The sequence below is a fragment of the Trachinotus anak genome, unplaced genomic scaffold (assembly GCF_046630095.1).
Source record: "Trachinotus anak isolate AG129_WGS33_773 ecotype Australia unplaced genomic scaffold, CSIRO_AGI_Tana_v1 ptg000020l, whole genome shotgun sequence".
In the NCBI taxonomy this organism is placed as follows: Eukaryota; Metazoa; Chordata; class Actinopteri; order Carangiformes; family Carangidae; genus Trachinotus; species Trachinotus anak.
The window spans coordinates 7,074,127-7,086,964 of NW_027273871.1; the positions used below are offsets into that span (position 1 = coordinate 7,074,127).

At 41.5% G+C, this 12,838-nt stretch overlaps 1 protein-coding gene across 12 annotated transcripts in view; it reads left to right on the forward strand.

Moving 5' to 3' along the window:
• sgcd (sarcoglycan, delta (dystrophin-associated glycoprotein)) overlaps nucleotides 1-12,838 on the forward strand; it is a 305,616-nt gene that overhangs the window by 222,159 nt on the left and 70,619 nt on the right. For all 12 annotated transcript variants that reach the window (XM_071506502.1, XM_071506496.1, XM_071506501.1 and 9 more), the window contains 2 exons: nucleotides 2,319-2,420; nucleotides 10,590-10,677. In XM_071506502.1, the coding sequence (XP_071362603.1) occupies nucleotides 2,319-2,420; nucleotides 10,590-10,677 (190 nt within the window). The remainder of the gene's footprint in view (nucleotides 1-2,318; nucleotides 2,421-10,589; nucleotides 10,678-12,838) is intronic.

Sequence of the window (12,838 nt, forward strand, 5' to 3'; positions counted from 1 at the left end):
TGGGAGGGGGGGGGTGGAAAACCATCCGCAGTTACCTTGGGATTTCAAGGTGTCTTGATCTCCATTTGCTTGTCAGAATCTGGGGGGGGGGGGTCAAAACACGGCGGGGAAACAACAAAGTCTTTGCAGGAGACGATCACATAGGCAGCTAACTGGCTTTTTTCTCTCACTGCCACCTCTTATCTTTGAAACAATCCAGCAGGTGATCTCATATAATACATATAATGACCGGATGGAAAGTGAAGCGTCAGCCTCGCTAGTTGTGTCTGAATCAAAGCAGTGGCTGAGCCAGTCTCCTCTCGCTGAACCTCCTCTTATCGTCCCCGGCTGATATCTGTTGGCCTGTAACCGAGACAGTGGAAGCATCTGTAACATTCCTGCGATACCTTTGACTGACTGCCAAGTGACTGATTCTCTTGTTTTTATAAGATAATGGGAGACATTGTCTTTCAATGTACATGAAAAACAATGTCTTTTTCATACCTTCACTGTATTCAGCTGACAGCTGTCACAAGGGCACGTTTATAGCCTCCGGGTTGCTGCTAATGCAATTTTTTTTTTTTTTTTTTTTTTTTTAACAAAATAATATTCAATGCTGTCACCTTAAAATAACTCACTTAATTTACCAAAATACAGCATGTGGTGTTTTGCTGTTTTTTTAAAAGAGCTTTGCTTCTATAGAGAGAAACTAAAATTATCCTTTCAGTCCCTGTAAGAGAAACTAAACAAGAAAAAGTGTTACTGTTAACTTATGTCTTGGTGAGTTATAATTTATATTATTAATATTACAACATGTTTATACCATGAAGACTATACAAGAAAATAAACTGAAGGTCAATCAGGTGAATTAACTTCTTTATAACTGGATGATATGAAGTCTCACATTCTGATCTCTAAACCAGTAGTTTCAAACACTTGTTCTGTCTCTTGACTCTCTGTCCGTTTACCTCTTTCTGTTGCTAACCAGCTATCCACTTTGACTCTCCAGTTTTTGCTGTGGATGAAACCATTTAGCGCACAATCAGACTGAGATAGCAGACAAGGATAAGACGTGGTCCGGTGGTAAAGTAAACTAAAATCCCATTCACTGGCTGATCACAGTGAGAGGCCTTGATATTATAAAAAAGAAGCAGTGACAGGAGTTTTATAACATTTTTTTATTATTTTAAACGTCATTTTCTTTTTAAACATTCAATAATATTAGTTGTATTTATTTTTACATATATGTATATAATTTTCACCAAAGTTGTACTATTTTGCAAAACAAACACCTCCTTAAAAACTCAGCAAAACTGTTGTTAGGGTTTTTTCTCTACTAAGACTATTACACTTAATATTTTATGCATATTTTATGAGTATTCCTCGTCTAATATGAAAATATTGTTCACAGTCCTCAGATACACTGAATATGCAGTGTATTGTTCAATCTATGAAATTTTCTCTTGTATTTCATGATAAAAAAAACTGTTTGAGCCCAGGTTGTGTTTATATATGCCACATCCATGCCATGGTTGCTAATTATTCAGTTTGTAGTACTAATGCTGAAGTCAAGTATCCACCATCACTGAATTAAAAGAGATTAAAAGATTAGAGCAGCTGATTAACTAGGGAGACGGTTTAATGAGTGTAATGCAGTCTGTGTACAGTGTTCAGTCTCTGTACCTGGTGGCACAGGAACATCTTTCCTCACAGCGTCAGGCGTGTGTGATTATAAGTTTAATTTTCCCCACGCAGCCACATAGATAAATAACAGGTGTTTGTTATCAAACTGCAGGTGTCAGAAATAAAATGGCAGGTGCTGGACACAGGCAGCAATTCATGTTCATGGCTCTGCACCATGTTGGCAAGAAATACGTGACGGGAGAAGGAAGAGCCTTGGCTTGCCCGCAAGCACTGTCCTGACTCATTTTTTTGTTGCTGATATTGATCTTAGTTAGAAAAAATGAAAGAAAATCTGGAAACAATAAATCAAATTTCACTTAAATTCAACTTAAATTTTTTCTTTGAACAGCATTTTCAGTAATCATCCTATAACTGCCGGTGACGGCGTCAACTGAGCCAGAACCTTGTAATTCTGCTGTGAAAACGCCTGCTCCTGTTATTTTATGGTATTAATAAAGTTGGAGTCAACATGGAGCAGGATCTCAAGGGAAAGTGTCCAACATCTTTTGGAAAGATGCAAATCCTTTGAGGTGTTGGATCAGTGTTTGGGATGCCCATACATGGGTGGGGATGTACGTGTGTGGAATGACCATAATGATGATAATAAAATAGAGAAGAGCGTGTGAACTAATTGTGACTCTGTCTTTGTTCCTCAGGACGGCATGGGCAATCTCAGAATAACAGAGAAGGGCCTGAAACTGGAGGGGGACTCTGAGTTCCTCCAACCTCTCTATGCCAAAGAAATCCAGTCCAAACCAGTAAGTCACAAAGATGCACTGACAACTACACACCCCAGCTTTTTCACTTCAGACAGATGCCATTAGAAATGAATATGAGACCAGTAGAGAGTTAGAGCTTACATTTGTTTCCTCTTGGCCAGTAGTGCTTGGTGGAAGTCAGTTTGTGTTTGGAGTTTAGGCTAACATGGTCTTTGCACAATCACCGGCGAATAGACAGCATGCTCCCTCTCTGAGGACCGCCACATGTGAGTTATGCAGAGCTATGACACCTCGCTCACAGTTAAAATCAGCACAAGTAGAAGCAATCATCACATTTGCAGTGTGTCAGTGTTATATACAGTAGCAGTGTCATGTAGCATTTCCTAAATTAACACAAAACTGTAAATGTGTAAAGTACTTGAGAGCAAAATATTTTTTTTCTCATGTACTGATGAGCCACAGCAGCAAAACATAGACCGAGTGGTGTAAAACTGGGTGAATGACAAACTCAGTGTGATCTGAGAGCGCAGTGGTGTGAAGAGATACGTGTCTAATGACTGCGTGGATGTGAGTCCTGAAGCCAACATCTTAGACCTTGGAAAAAACACAATCCTGTTGGGACATAAGCTGGAAGCATTAAACTACATGAGTTTACACTCTGCCTGCATTCACAGCACGTATTGATTTCATCAAGTATCTAAATGCTGCTCTAACAAAGAATCAAATTAAGTTTGGCGCAGCTGTTGAAGGAAATGTACTACACCTAAGGTTTTCTCAAGGGTAGCTGAAAACATCCATCCATGCTGTGCTTCATATTTTGGCTCAGGTTATAGTGTCAGTGGACTAAGCCGAGTAGCCAAAATGTTCTATTCTCCATCCACTCCTCATGGGGGGGATACTGGAGCAGTTCCAGGTCAGATAGAATATTTAGTCTGTCTACTGTGCTCTGGCACTGCTCTTTGTCTGCTCTTAGTTGGGTGTGAAGGAAACAGACTGCCTGATCTGAACCTGTGTGGTGTTTGGTTATTGGACTTCTCATCATGGATTGGCCATTACAATCGCCATCCTCAAACACAGGGTGCTTCATGAGTGTAATTGGTACCAGAACATTCACGGCCTAAGATTGATGATTGAGTTTGGGGTCATATCGTCAGATCTGTGATCGTATGTCTTGGACACTCGGGTGAAGAGAGGAGCCGAGTTGTCAGCTGTTCACCACATGGTGGTGAGTTGAATCAAATGGCCGGGGGGCTGCTAGACACATCTGGTGAACCCAAACATGTAATGGAATGGGGATGCCTAGTTGAGGCCACAATCAGTGAGGTCTTCAACTCCCACCTCCAGAAGAACTTCTCATAAATTCCTGGGAAGGTTGAGGACATGAACTCCAGCTTGACTGTCAAGCTAAAGGTTGAGGCCTTTTGAACACAGTTGGCCCTGGGATCTCCTTAAGCAGCAGATGGGTACCAGAATATAGTGTCTGAAAGAATGACACTGCAAATACAAGTGGCTCAAATTAGTTTCCTCTGTATGGTGGCTGGGCTATAGATAGGGTGAGGAACTCAGACACCTGCTGGGAGCTAGGAGTAGAGCCGCTGCTCCCTTCTGTCGAAAGGAGCCAGTTGAGTTGGTTTTGGGCTTTTGATCATTTCTGATGATTTGAGGTTTCTCGGGCAACTGGTAGGAGGACCAGGGGTAGACCCAAACATGCTGGAGAGACTGTATTTTTCATCTGGCAAGGGAACGACTCAGGATTCCCCAGGTGGAACTGAAGAACATTGCTGAGAAATTGGACGTATGGAGTGCTTTGCCTGACTTTGACTTTGAAGATCTGACTTTGGATGACTGGCAGGAAATCGAGGGATGGATGGATGGATGGATAGATGGATGGCACAAGTTTGGAACTTATGACTAACCATAGTCTGTGCCCAAATATGACAGTATTCAAAATCAAAAAGGGTTCATCCTCTCACAAGCATGAATATGCCCATCACATTTAAAAAGGGGAACCATGGAGAACAAAAACTGCCTGCTCTTTGGATAGATTTCACAGTTACAGCTGTTTTTAAAAGCTGATTAAATACAAGTTGCATCAACATTTTAACTTAATGAAATAGTCATCATGTACTTGACTTCCCCTAAATGTGAAGTGAGTGAAAAAAAGGGTCAGGGCACAAAAAATATATTAGGCCACGTCTTAACAAGAAATGTTATAACATTCTAAGACCTAAACAAAAAAAGAAATGTATCATTTCCAAAAATGTAAATATATATCATATCAGTACATAAATCATATCACAGGAAATAAAACACAGGTCTGATGTGACGGTGAAAAGACAAAACAAGACGAGACGATTCTGTCATTTCATTATGTGGCATGTTGTATCATAGCGAGACTTGCCATGCCATGCAATCTTAAACGTCTTATCATAACAAGACAAGAAAACACAACATCATGACAAACACCATATAGCCCCAATGGTGCACCTGTTTCAGACCAGATGGTCTCAGTGGGGAGACAAATGAATACAACAGCCAACAGCCTTGGCAGTGTTATTAACATGCCGTCTCCAGTGGGCCGCTCAGAGCCACAACTTCAGCATCACTTTTCTGCAAGAAATCTTTGGGGTTTACCGGTGGGTCCTGTTTACAAATGAACATTCTGAGGTGCTTTCCACCTTCCTTATAACAAATACAGGCGTATCCAAGCCGAGAGATGTCAGAGAAATGGAGAGATGGGCATGATAAAGTGATAGGCACTCTCCCCCTCTGTCTCTTCAACTCTTGCAGTAATAATAGCAGCGTGCAGGTAGTGGACGGATAGCTTGATAATGCAAGAGAGCAGCGTGCTTTATCTCTGCTGTCTAGGACCTTACCCAAGCTGAAAGGGAGGATGAGAGATGGGGACGGGATAGCAGAGTGAGGATGGGGGATGGAGATGAGGAATGAGAGTGGAGAAGAAGTCAGTAATAGAGACAGAAACAGGAAGACAGATGGAGGGAGGACTGAATTAGAATGAGAGCAATAGGACGCCAGCAAGCGGATTTTGACAGGCGGTGACGCGCGGGAGGCGGCAGAGTTCAACACCAACTCAAACAAGCACAACATGTTCGCAGTGTGATATTATGGCACAGTAAAATATTCATATTAAAATAAAGTGCCTGTCTCACCATGTGGTGGAAGAAACAGCCGTGGATGACAACAGATATGTACTGCAATTAAACAGCACTGTGTTTGGACAGGTTGTGTTGGTCCAAGCCAAGTTATGGACACTGATTATCAACATCACATCACACAACATCACAGAAATATAAATACAGAATAATACTGCTAGGATTTTCAGCACATTGTAGATAGAGAATTTTTTTCATTTTTATTTCATGAGCAGCCTCCAGCGCACGACTGTAAAATCTAAATATTCACCTGAAAATACTGAAAAAAATGGCTTGAAGACGTAAAACAGGTGAGAGAAGTAGAATGGATGTGAATACCAAAAAAAGTGAAAGAATAGAAAAATGAGAGGCCAAATATGGAGTAAGAGGAGAGACAAGATCCAGAACAGTGAAGCAGAGGGAGATATAAACAGAAGAGGACAGAAACAGGATGGTGGCTGGTAGCTTTAGCAGACAGGGTGAGAGGAATAGTAATGCAGAGGAGGAGGGGATGGGATTGGAAGTGGTCAGTCCAGGACCGGAGAGACAGACAGAACGAAATGAATAAATGGAACTGAGGAAAACCCCTGCTGTGTTGCAGTTATTCCTCTAAGTCCCATCCAGTCTAAAGGTAGATGTCCATGTGTTTGTGATTATCAAGCGGCTCTAGGTTCTATATTAATACTGCGAAAGTATCAAAGCCTCAGTCCACAGAGAAATGCACACAGCCTGTATTCAGAGACTGAGCCTTAAAACCAGCCGTCAGGACTTCTGGAACTTTGTGATGTCACACCCCAAGCCACGCCCACTTGGACCCATCCAGCCTTGCAGGATTTGGCTTTTCTCTTAGTGTTTACCTGAAATCTGCTATATTTTTATTACATCACTCAGAAAACAGTCAGCCAAAGCTTATAATTGTAATTTTACACCGTGGTAACTCTACCTCTACCCAGTGGCCTTCGACAAAGTGAACCTAGACATTGAGCTGTAGATTTATTTTGATTAGACCAGGCTGGATTTCTGAGACAGCCGATGTTCTGCTGCTGAAAATTGGTCCTTTGGCTCAACTTACTGAGGTTTAATTCAAACGGTGACGTTTCTGAGCCTTTGGAGCAGCTCTGCCTCCCCAGAATATTTCTGTAACCAACTCCAATCCACACGTCTTTCTCCCTGTATATAACAACTCTCCCTGTTCCTCCCTGTGTGAGAGGCCTCCTGCTGGGAGTAATATGGTCCGCTGCATTAGTAAGGAAGAGAATAAGGAGGCAGACGGCATCAGAGGCACCACACAGCAACAAACTAAACGCATTATGTACACAAACAGCCCCAAAGGACTCCTGCAGTAGCCTCTCTGAGGCATTTCATGAGTGGAACGATGACATGGCCGCTGAGAAACGCAGTCACACTTTACTCCTCGGTGGTGTTTTTGAAGCTCAGACCTGATGCTGTGGAGAAACACAACACGTCAGTGTTACACAAGCCAAGCGGCATCACATTAACTGCCCTCTGTTTACCCAGCATGCCTCTCATGGAGCTCGGAGTCCAGCTGATTTCAGTAGATTGTTTTAATTACTGTTAAATCAGCGGGGCCACATTATACTACTGAGATATCAGCAGATACACTCAGCTGTCAGTTTATTAGGAACACCCAGCTAAAACTAATGCAGTCTAATACAAGAGTCCTGCAGTAAATCCTCCGTCATGAAGGTTACAATGTTCAGTTTTTATTGAAACTGTTTCACAGAGGTGCTGATTCAACCGTAGGGTCGTTCAGAGGCTATAGTTTGTGGTGTCTTTGAATTGTATTGCGTTACACTGACAGGTGTTTCTATTGTTTCGTCCAAAACGGTCATAAAGCTGGATGAAGTGTACCTAATAAACCGACAACTGAGTGCATGTTGGCAGATAAGGGAACAGTTTCCTTATAACATTGTGCACCAGAGCTGCTCAGAACAAACAAGTTATATAGTTTATGCTAAGAAGTGCACAAGTGTAGATTATGCAAAAAAAAAACATACTGGCTGATGCATCATGATAACTTTTTTTTCTTGGTGTGACATAGTGACATATGTTGACAGTTGGGTGGTTTGCTATTAAAATGACTGCTGCTCATGTTAGAAGGAGACAGACAGACAAATTAATGGATAAATAGTGAACGAGTGACTTCATTAATAAAAATATTGGTTGATATCAGGATACAGCCATTTCAAGTTATCCTCCCTCTTTACATCTTTGTTAACAGATTAGCTTACATGTTTTTCATGCAGGGAACCTGAATTCACTGCTGAAAAACACAAAGCAAACTCTATTTCCTCAGTACTATCGAGCTAATCACAGCTGCAGGTAATAAAGAGCTAATGAGTGCGCAGTGTGTTGCCAGCACACTGAGGGTTGTCGACAAAAGTTTGAAAAGCGTGAGAGGAATGAGGGGAAATCTTTGGTCATCAGTCTAAAAAGGTTTTGAAACAAATCCATTGGCCAAACACAACGTGAATCCAAAACAGTGACAGAGATTCAAGACCAAAGACCCACATCTACAGACAGAGGTAAAGGGGGCTGCCTTATATTGGCACATTTCACAATCACAACTATAATCCGCCTTAAACCTCCTATAGTGACACTATAAAGTGCACAGCTGCTGCCCCAAACCCCCGCTAACTCGTGCCCCTGATGATGTGTGCTGCAGCTAGCTTCTACCAATTGCCTGCATATGAGATATTCGGGGAACAAATTAAAACTGGGGGGGTTCTTTCATTGGCTTCTTTGCTTGGGGGCCCCCCAGAGTCTTGGATCACCACTGTCTACAAACAACCCAATTGAAATGTAGCATTAAATGACATCGAGTTATTAATGACATGTCCCTGCTTGGTGTTTTTTTTTTTTTTTTTTTTTTTTTTCTCACATCGTAAAGCTGCGATTCACCGGGACGTGCAGTGAGCCTGAAATACAGCACAGTGTAGAGGCTGTTCTGCAAATAAGCTTGACAGAGTATTTTTGAAACAAAGCTTTGCAAAAAATTGATAGTGAAACAAAAAGAGCGACTGCAGTTTTTATGTTATCAGAGCTCTGTCTTATAATGACCCTTTCTTACCTATAAGTCTGGCTGGTGTTCTGTTTGCAGCAGTGCATCACTGTACCGAGGAGCCGCTGCTCGTCAGTCAGCTCTCATTGCCTACAGCTATGCTGAGCTTCCACAGAGCCTCAGTTTGTCTGAGCGCCCGGTCATTTCTTCTGTTTTCATCTGTCTTGTGTGTTTTCAGTCCCTTTCCAGTTGAATCCTTTTTTTTAATTTCTGGCCCCAAAGTAGAGTTCTGTCAGAAAAGTGCCTGGCTGTAGTGTTAAGGAAGTTTTAGTTGGATCCCAAATGGCCGCTTTTAGCAACTCAACTACAAAAGAGCACTCATAAAGCTGGCCTCTGTGTAATTGTGCACTGGTGTGAGATGCAGTGTGCTCGGAATAAATTTAGAAAAAATTCTGAAAACGTCATGTTTAACATCACGTTGGCAGAAAGAGCTCTTGTCAGACCTGATTCCAGCTTTTAGCCAGTATCATATCCATTTTTTCATAATTCACATGTTTCCATTACTCATTTTTAAGTTGCAATATCAAACTGTGCATTAAGCAGGTTAATGACAATGCATCTACTGAGAGATTCACTGAGTGTTTGGTCACGTGATTTGGCTCGATTCTCCATATTAGTAAGACTGACATGTCAAAGCAGAAATCCACTGGCCAGTTTGTGAAGAGTTTCAAGGAGTTCAGTTGAGCTGACTACAAATAATAAGATGTATTTGTTGGATCATATTGTTTGTGTTTTATTGCTGTTTAAATGTTGGCTGTTCTGGAATATTAACAGACACATTGACTGTCATTGAAAAATCCTTGCGTGAACCCTGATTTACTCAAATGACTCCACAGTTAATGTTGATGATATTATCATCACTGCAACACTTTTCATGTGTCGACTCCCGTCAAACTTCCTGTTACTTTCACATTCAGTTCACACCACATTGTTATTGTAATAACTTCTTGCTTGTATATCGTACATTTCCTGTATTTACTGTGGGAACTTCAATAAGTTCGGCAACAGCCATAATGTTATCAGTAATATACACACAAGGCATATCCCTCCTCGGCTGCGAGCACAGCACAATGGTCAGGCCGTTATCTCTAATTAAGAAGTTGACTGAGGCATGAAGATTAGTCGGGCACAGAAAGAGCGGAGTGTCCGACGTGATCAGCATTACAGATTGGTGCGGGGCTCTCTGGAGAATGGGAGTTATCAAACAGAGCGGGAGGCTGAAGCCTCTGCACTCGGACAGTTATAGTGTGTGTTGGAGTGTGAAGTCATTTGTTCGTCTGAATGTTTCTCTGTGTTTATGCGCTCTTCCACTTCTTTGCTGGCTCAGCTTATAAGCCCAGCCCCCAAGTCAACACAGTAGCCAATCAGGTGTTGTGTCTGAAATGGTCGACCGGGAAGACCAACAGCATGGTTGCAGCATGACCCTGATATAATCCTGATTTCACGTGACCAATCATTCTCTAAACCTGAAGGCCAAGTCGTACTGTAACATCCACGTGGCTTATTCTCACCGAGTTGTCACAAACTTTTTCTTGTTCAGCTGAAAGCAACAAACAAAACAGGTTTTTTTATTTGCCAATAACAATTTCTGCTGGACCAGAGGCTGCAGTTTCAGGACTTTCAGGACCAAAGTCCTATTTCTAGCTTCCATGTTTTTCACTACAGTGCCTCAGATAAAGTCCAAAGGGCTGTTCAAGGGGTAAGACTGGTTTTAGTGTTATGGTTAAAATCAGGTTTAGTATAAGGTTAGGGTTAGACATTTTATCAGCGAGATTACTCCAGGGCTAGGGTTAGGGTTACACACGGCCCATCATCAGTACTCTTATTCTTAGTGTGTGTGTGTGTGTGTGTATATATATATATATATATGTGTGTGTGTGTGTGTGTGTGTGTGTGTGTGTGTGTGTGTGTGTTATGAGTTTAATGACCATTGCACCACAGACTAAATGAATAACCCCACCCATCTCTCCACAGGGCCGACCGCTGTTCCTGCAGTCATCCAGAAACGTGTCGGTCAATATCATGGGCAACAACAACCAGCTGCTCACACAACTCGTAACAGGTAGGGATGCACAGAAGAAGAAACACGGGATGCTTTCATGTTCATGTTATTGATGTTTTCTTTTTGATATGATATATTTCTCAGAAACATCAAACCTGAGAAAAATCTAACAACACTGACGACATCAGCTGCAACAGATGCACAAAATGCAGGATTTTTATATGTTCCTTTAGTCAGTGAACAGATTTTATCTTTTTTTTTTAACATATTTTACATTTTGTTGTCACGTGAAACATATACATGTTTTTTTTAAGTATAATGAGGCTTTACAGCTTTATTAGGATCATCTGTCATTATTTTCTTTTTAGAGATTGTTTCATTTGAACAGTTATTTTAGGTCTAATGATGTAAAGTCTCCAGAATTTCACATTAAAACAAAGATTAGAGGACAGTCAGAGAAGCATAAACCTGTGAGGCAGATATGTTATTTCCAATCATGTCAGTGGTTTTGCAACTCCTTAGATTCATGTCTGAATCCTTTGGGGAGGCCAGACTCTGCTCTAACAGTCACAAGTCACTGCCTCATTTCCAGAATTAAACATGCATCATAAATTCTTCCTTTACTATTCCAGTAGTGTCCTCAGTTGCTCCACCATAACTCTGCAATTGCACTTTCTTCTTTATGTTCCCCCATTTTCCACCTGTCAAACTAACAGAGACGACGATCTTTGGTGAACAGAAATCACTGTGCAAACATGGACAGGAAGTGTCTCTCACGTTAAACAGTGAGCTGACATTTGCCTTCTGGGTCCAAACAGGAGGAGGACGGAGTCTTCTCAGACTCTTCTCGCAGAGGACTAATCGGTCGTTGGTGTTGGGAGGAACTTTCACATCGCAGATGCAGAGTGACAGAATCAATTGCGTGCGTGTCAGACAGTCACCCCCGGCGCTGAGTGTTTCCTGCCGCCACGTGAGACAAAGCAATTTGAGTTTGGAGGGAGTTGTCTACAGTTTCTGTTTCTTCTTTGTCATGACACCGTTCGCAGCTTCGGCAGCTTCAGTCTGAGCATTTTCTCAAGTCTCCTGCAGACGTTTCAGTGAAATGTAAATGTTTTTTAGTCATGATGAACACCTCTTTCAACAACAGGCCATATCTGGATGACGCAGTTTCACAAGTTTTTTGCTTATTTCTTTCAATATTTCTGTAACTTCTGCTGAAGTGTTGATTGACAGCTTTTTCAACGTGAGCAGACCGTAGGGAAATTAAAGCAGGTACATAAACAGTCACAGTGCTGATGTTTCCAAAGCCGTTGGCAGATTTGTCAGAGCTAAATATGCACATATCAATACACTGTAAGGTGAACAGATGAACAAGTTGCACGAACATAACTGACAAAGGTAAAAGAAGGAATGAAGTTTATTCTGATGGATCAAGATACTTTCATCAAACTGATTTTCATACTTACTCATGTAACGTATCAGGACTGATGTAATGTAAAGCAAATAGCAGTGATCTGAAACATGTAGAAACACTTAAACTATCTAAACCTTAAAACGAACATTAAAAACTATCCTGCAGATTTGATCAGTGGCTCTGTAAAGGTTCTATCTTCTTCTGTGGAGGACAATAACTGCTTTCCAACAACTGTGAGAAAATGTAAAAAAATAAAAGAAGACTCTTCTATCTGCTGATGTTTGGTATGTTCAGTCAAACTTTTGCCCAAACATGGAAAAATGACTAAATACACAGCTTTTGTTTGTTGCTAAAGTTGGGTGTTTACATTTGTTCTCATTGTGACCCATGTACAAATTAAACACTCAAACTGCGCTAGAACACACAAGTTGTGTATCTAACCACGTTTTGGCAGAAATCTTTGTGGCATGAACTGTGCGACTCCTGGAAACAGCTCACCAAAAGGTCTGATGTTCAAAAGGTCTGTGGACCAGATGCTTATGTGTAGCGCGAAGAGGTCACTTATAGAATTATCTCATGACTTTCTATCATTTTGGTTTTCTGCCTCTTTAATGTTTATTTTTTCTCAGTCTCTCCACCTTCATAAACCTTGTTTTCATCTGCAGAAAAGTTGTGCCTGAGCTGCCTGACACAACAGCAGCCAACAGACAACATTAGTGTCTCACTTGTGAAGCCATCCATCCGATTCCACGGCCCGAGTCTGGCACATCTGGATGGATTCTGGTGTTGACTGACTGACAGCCAGAA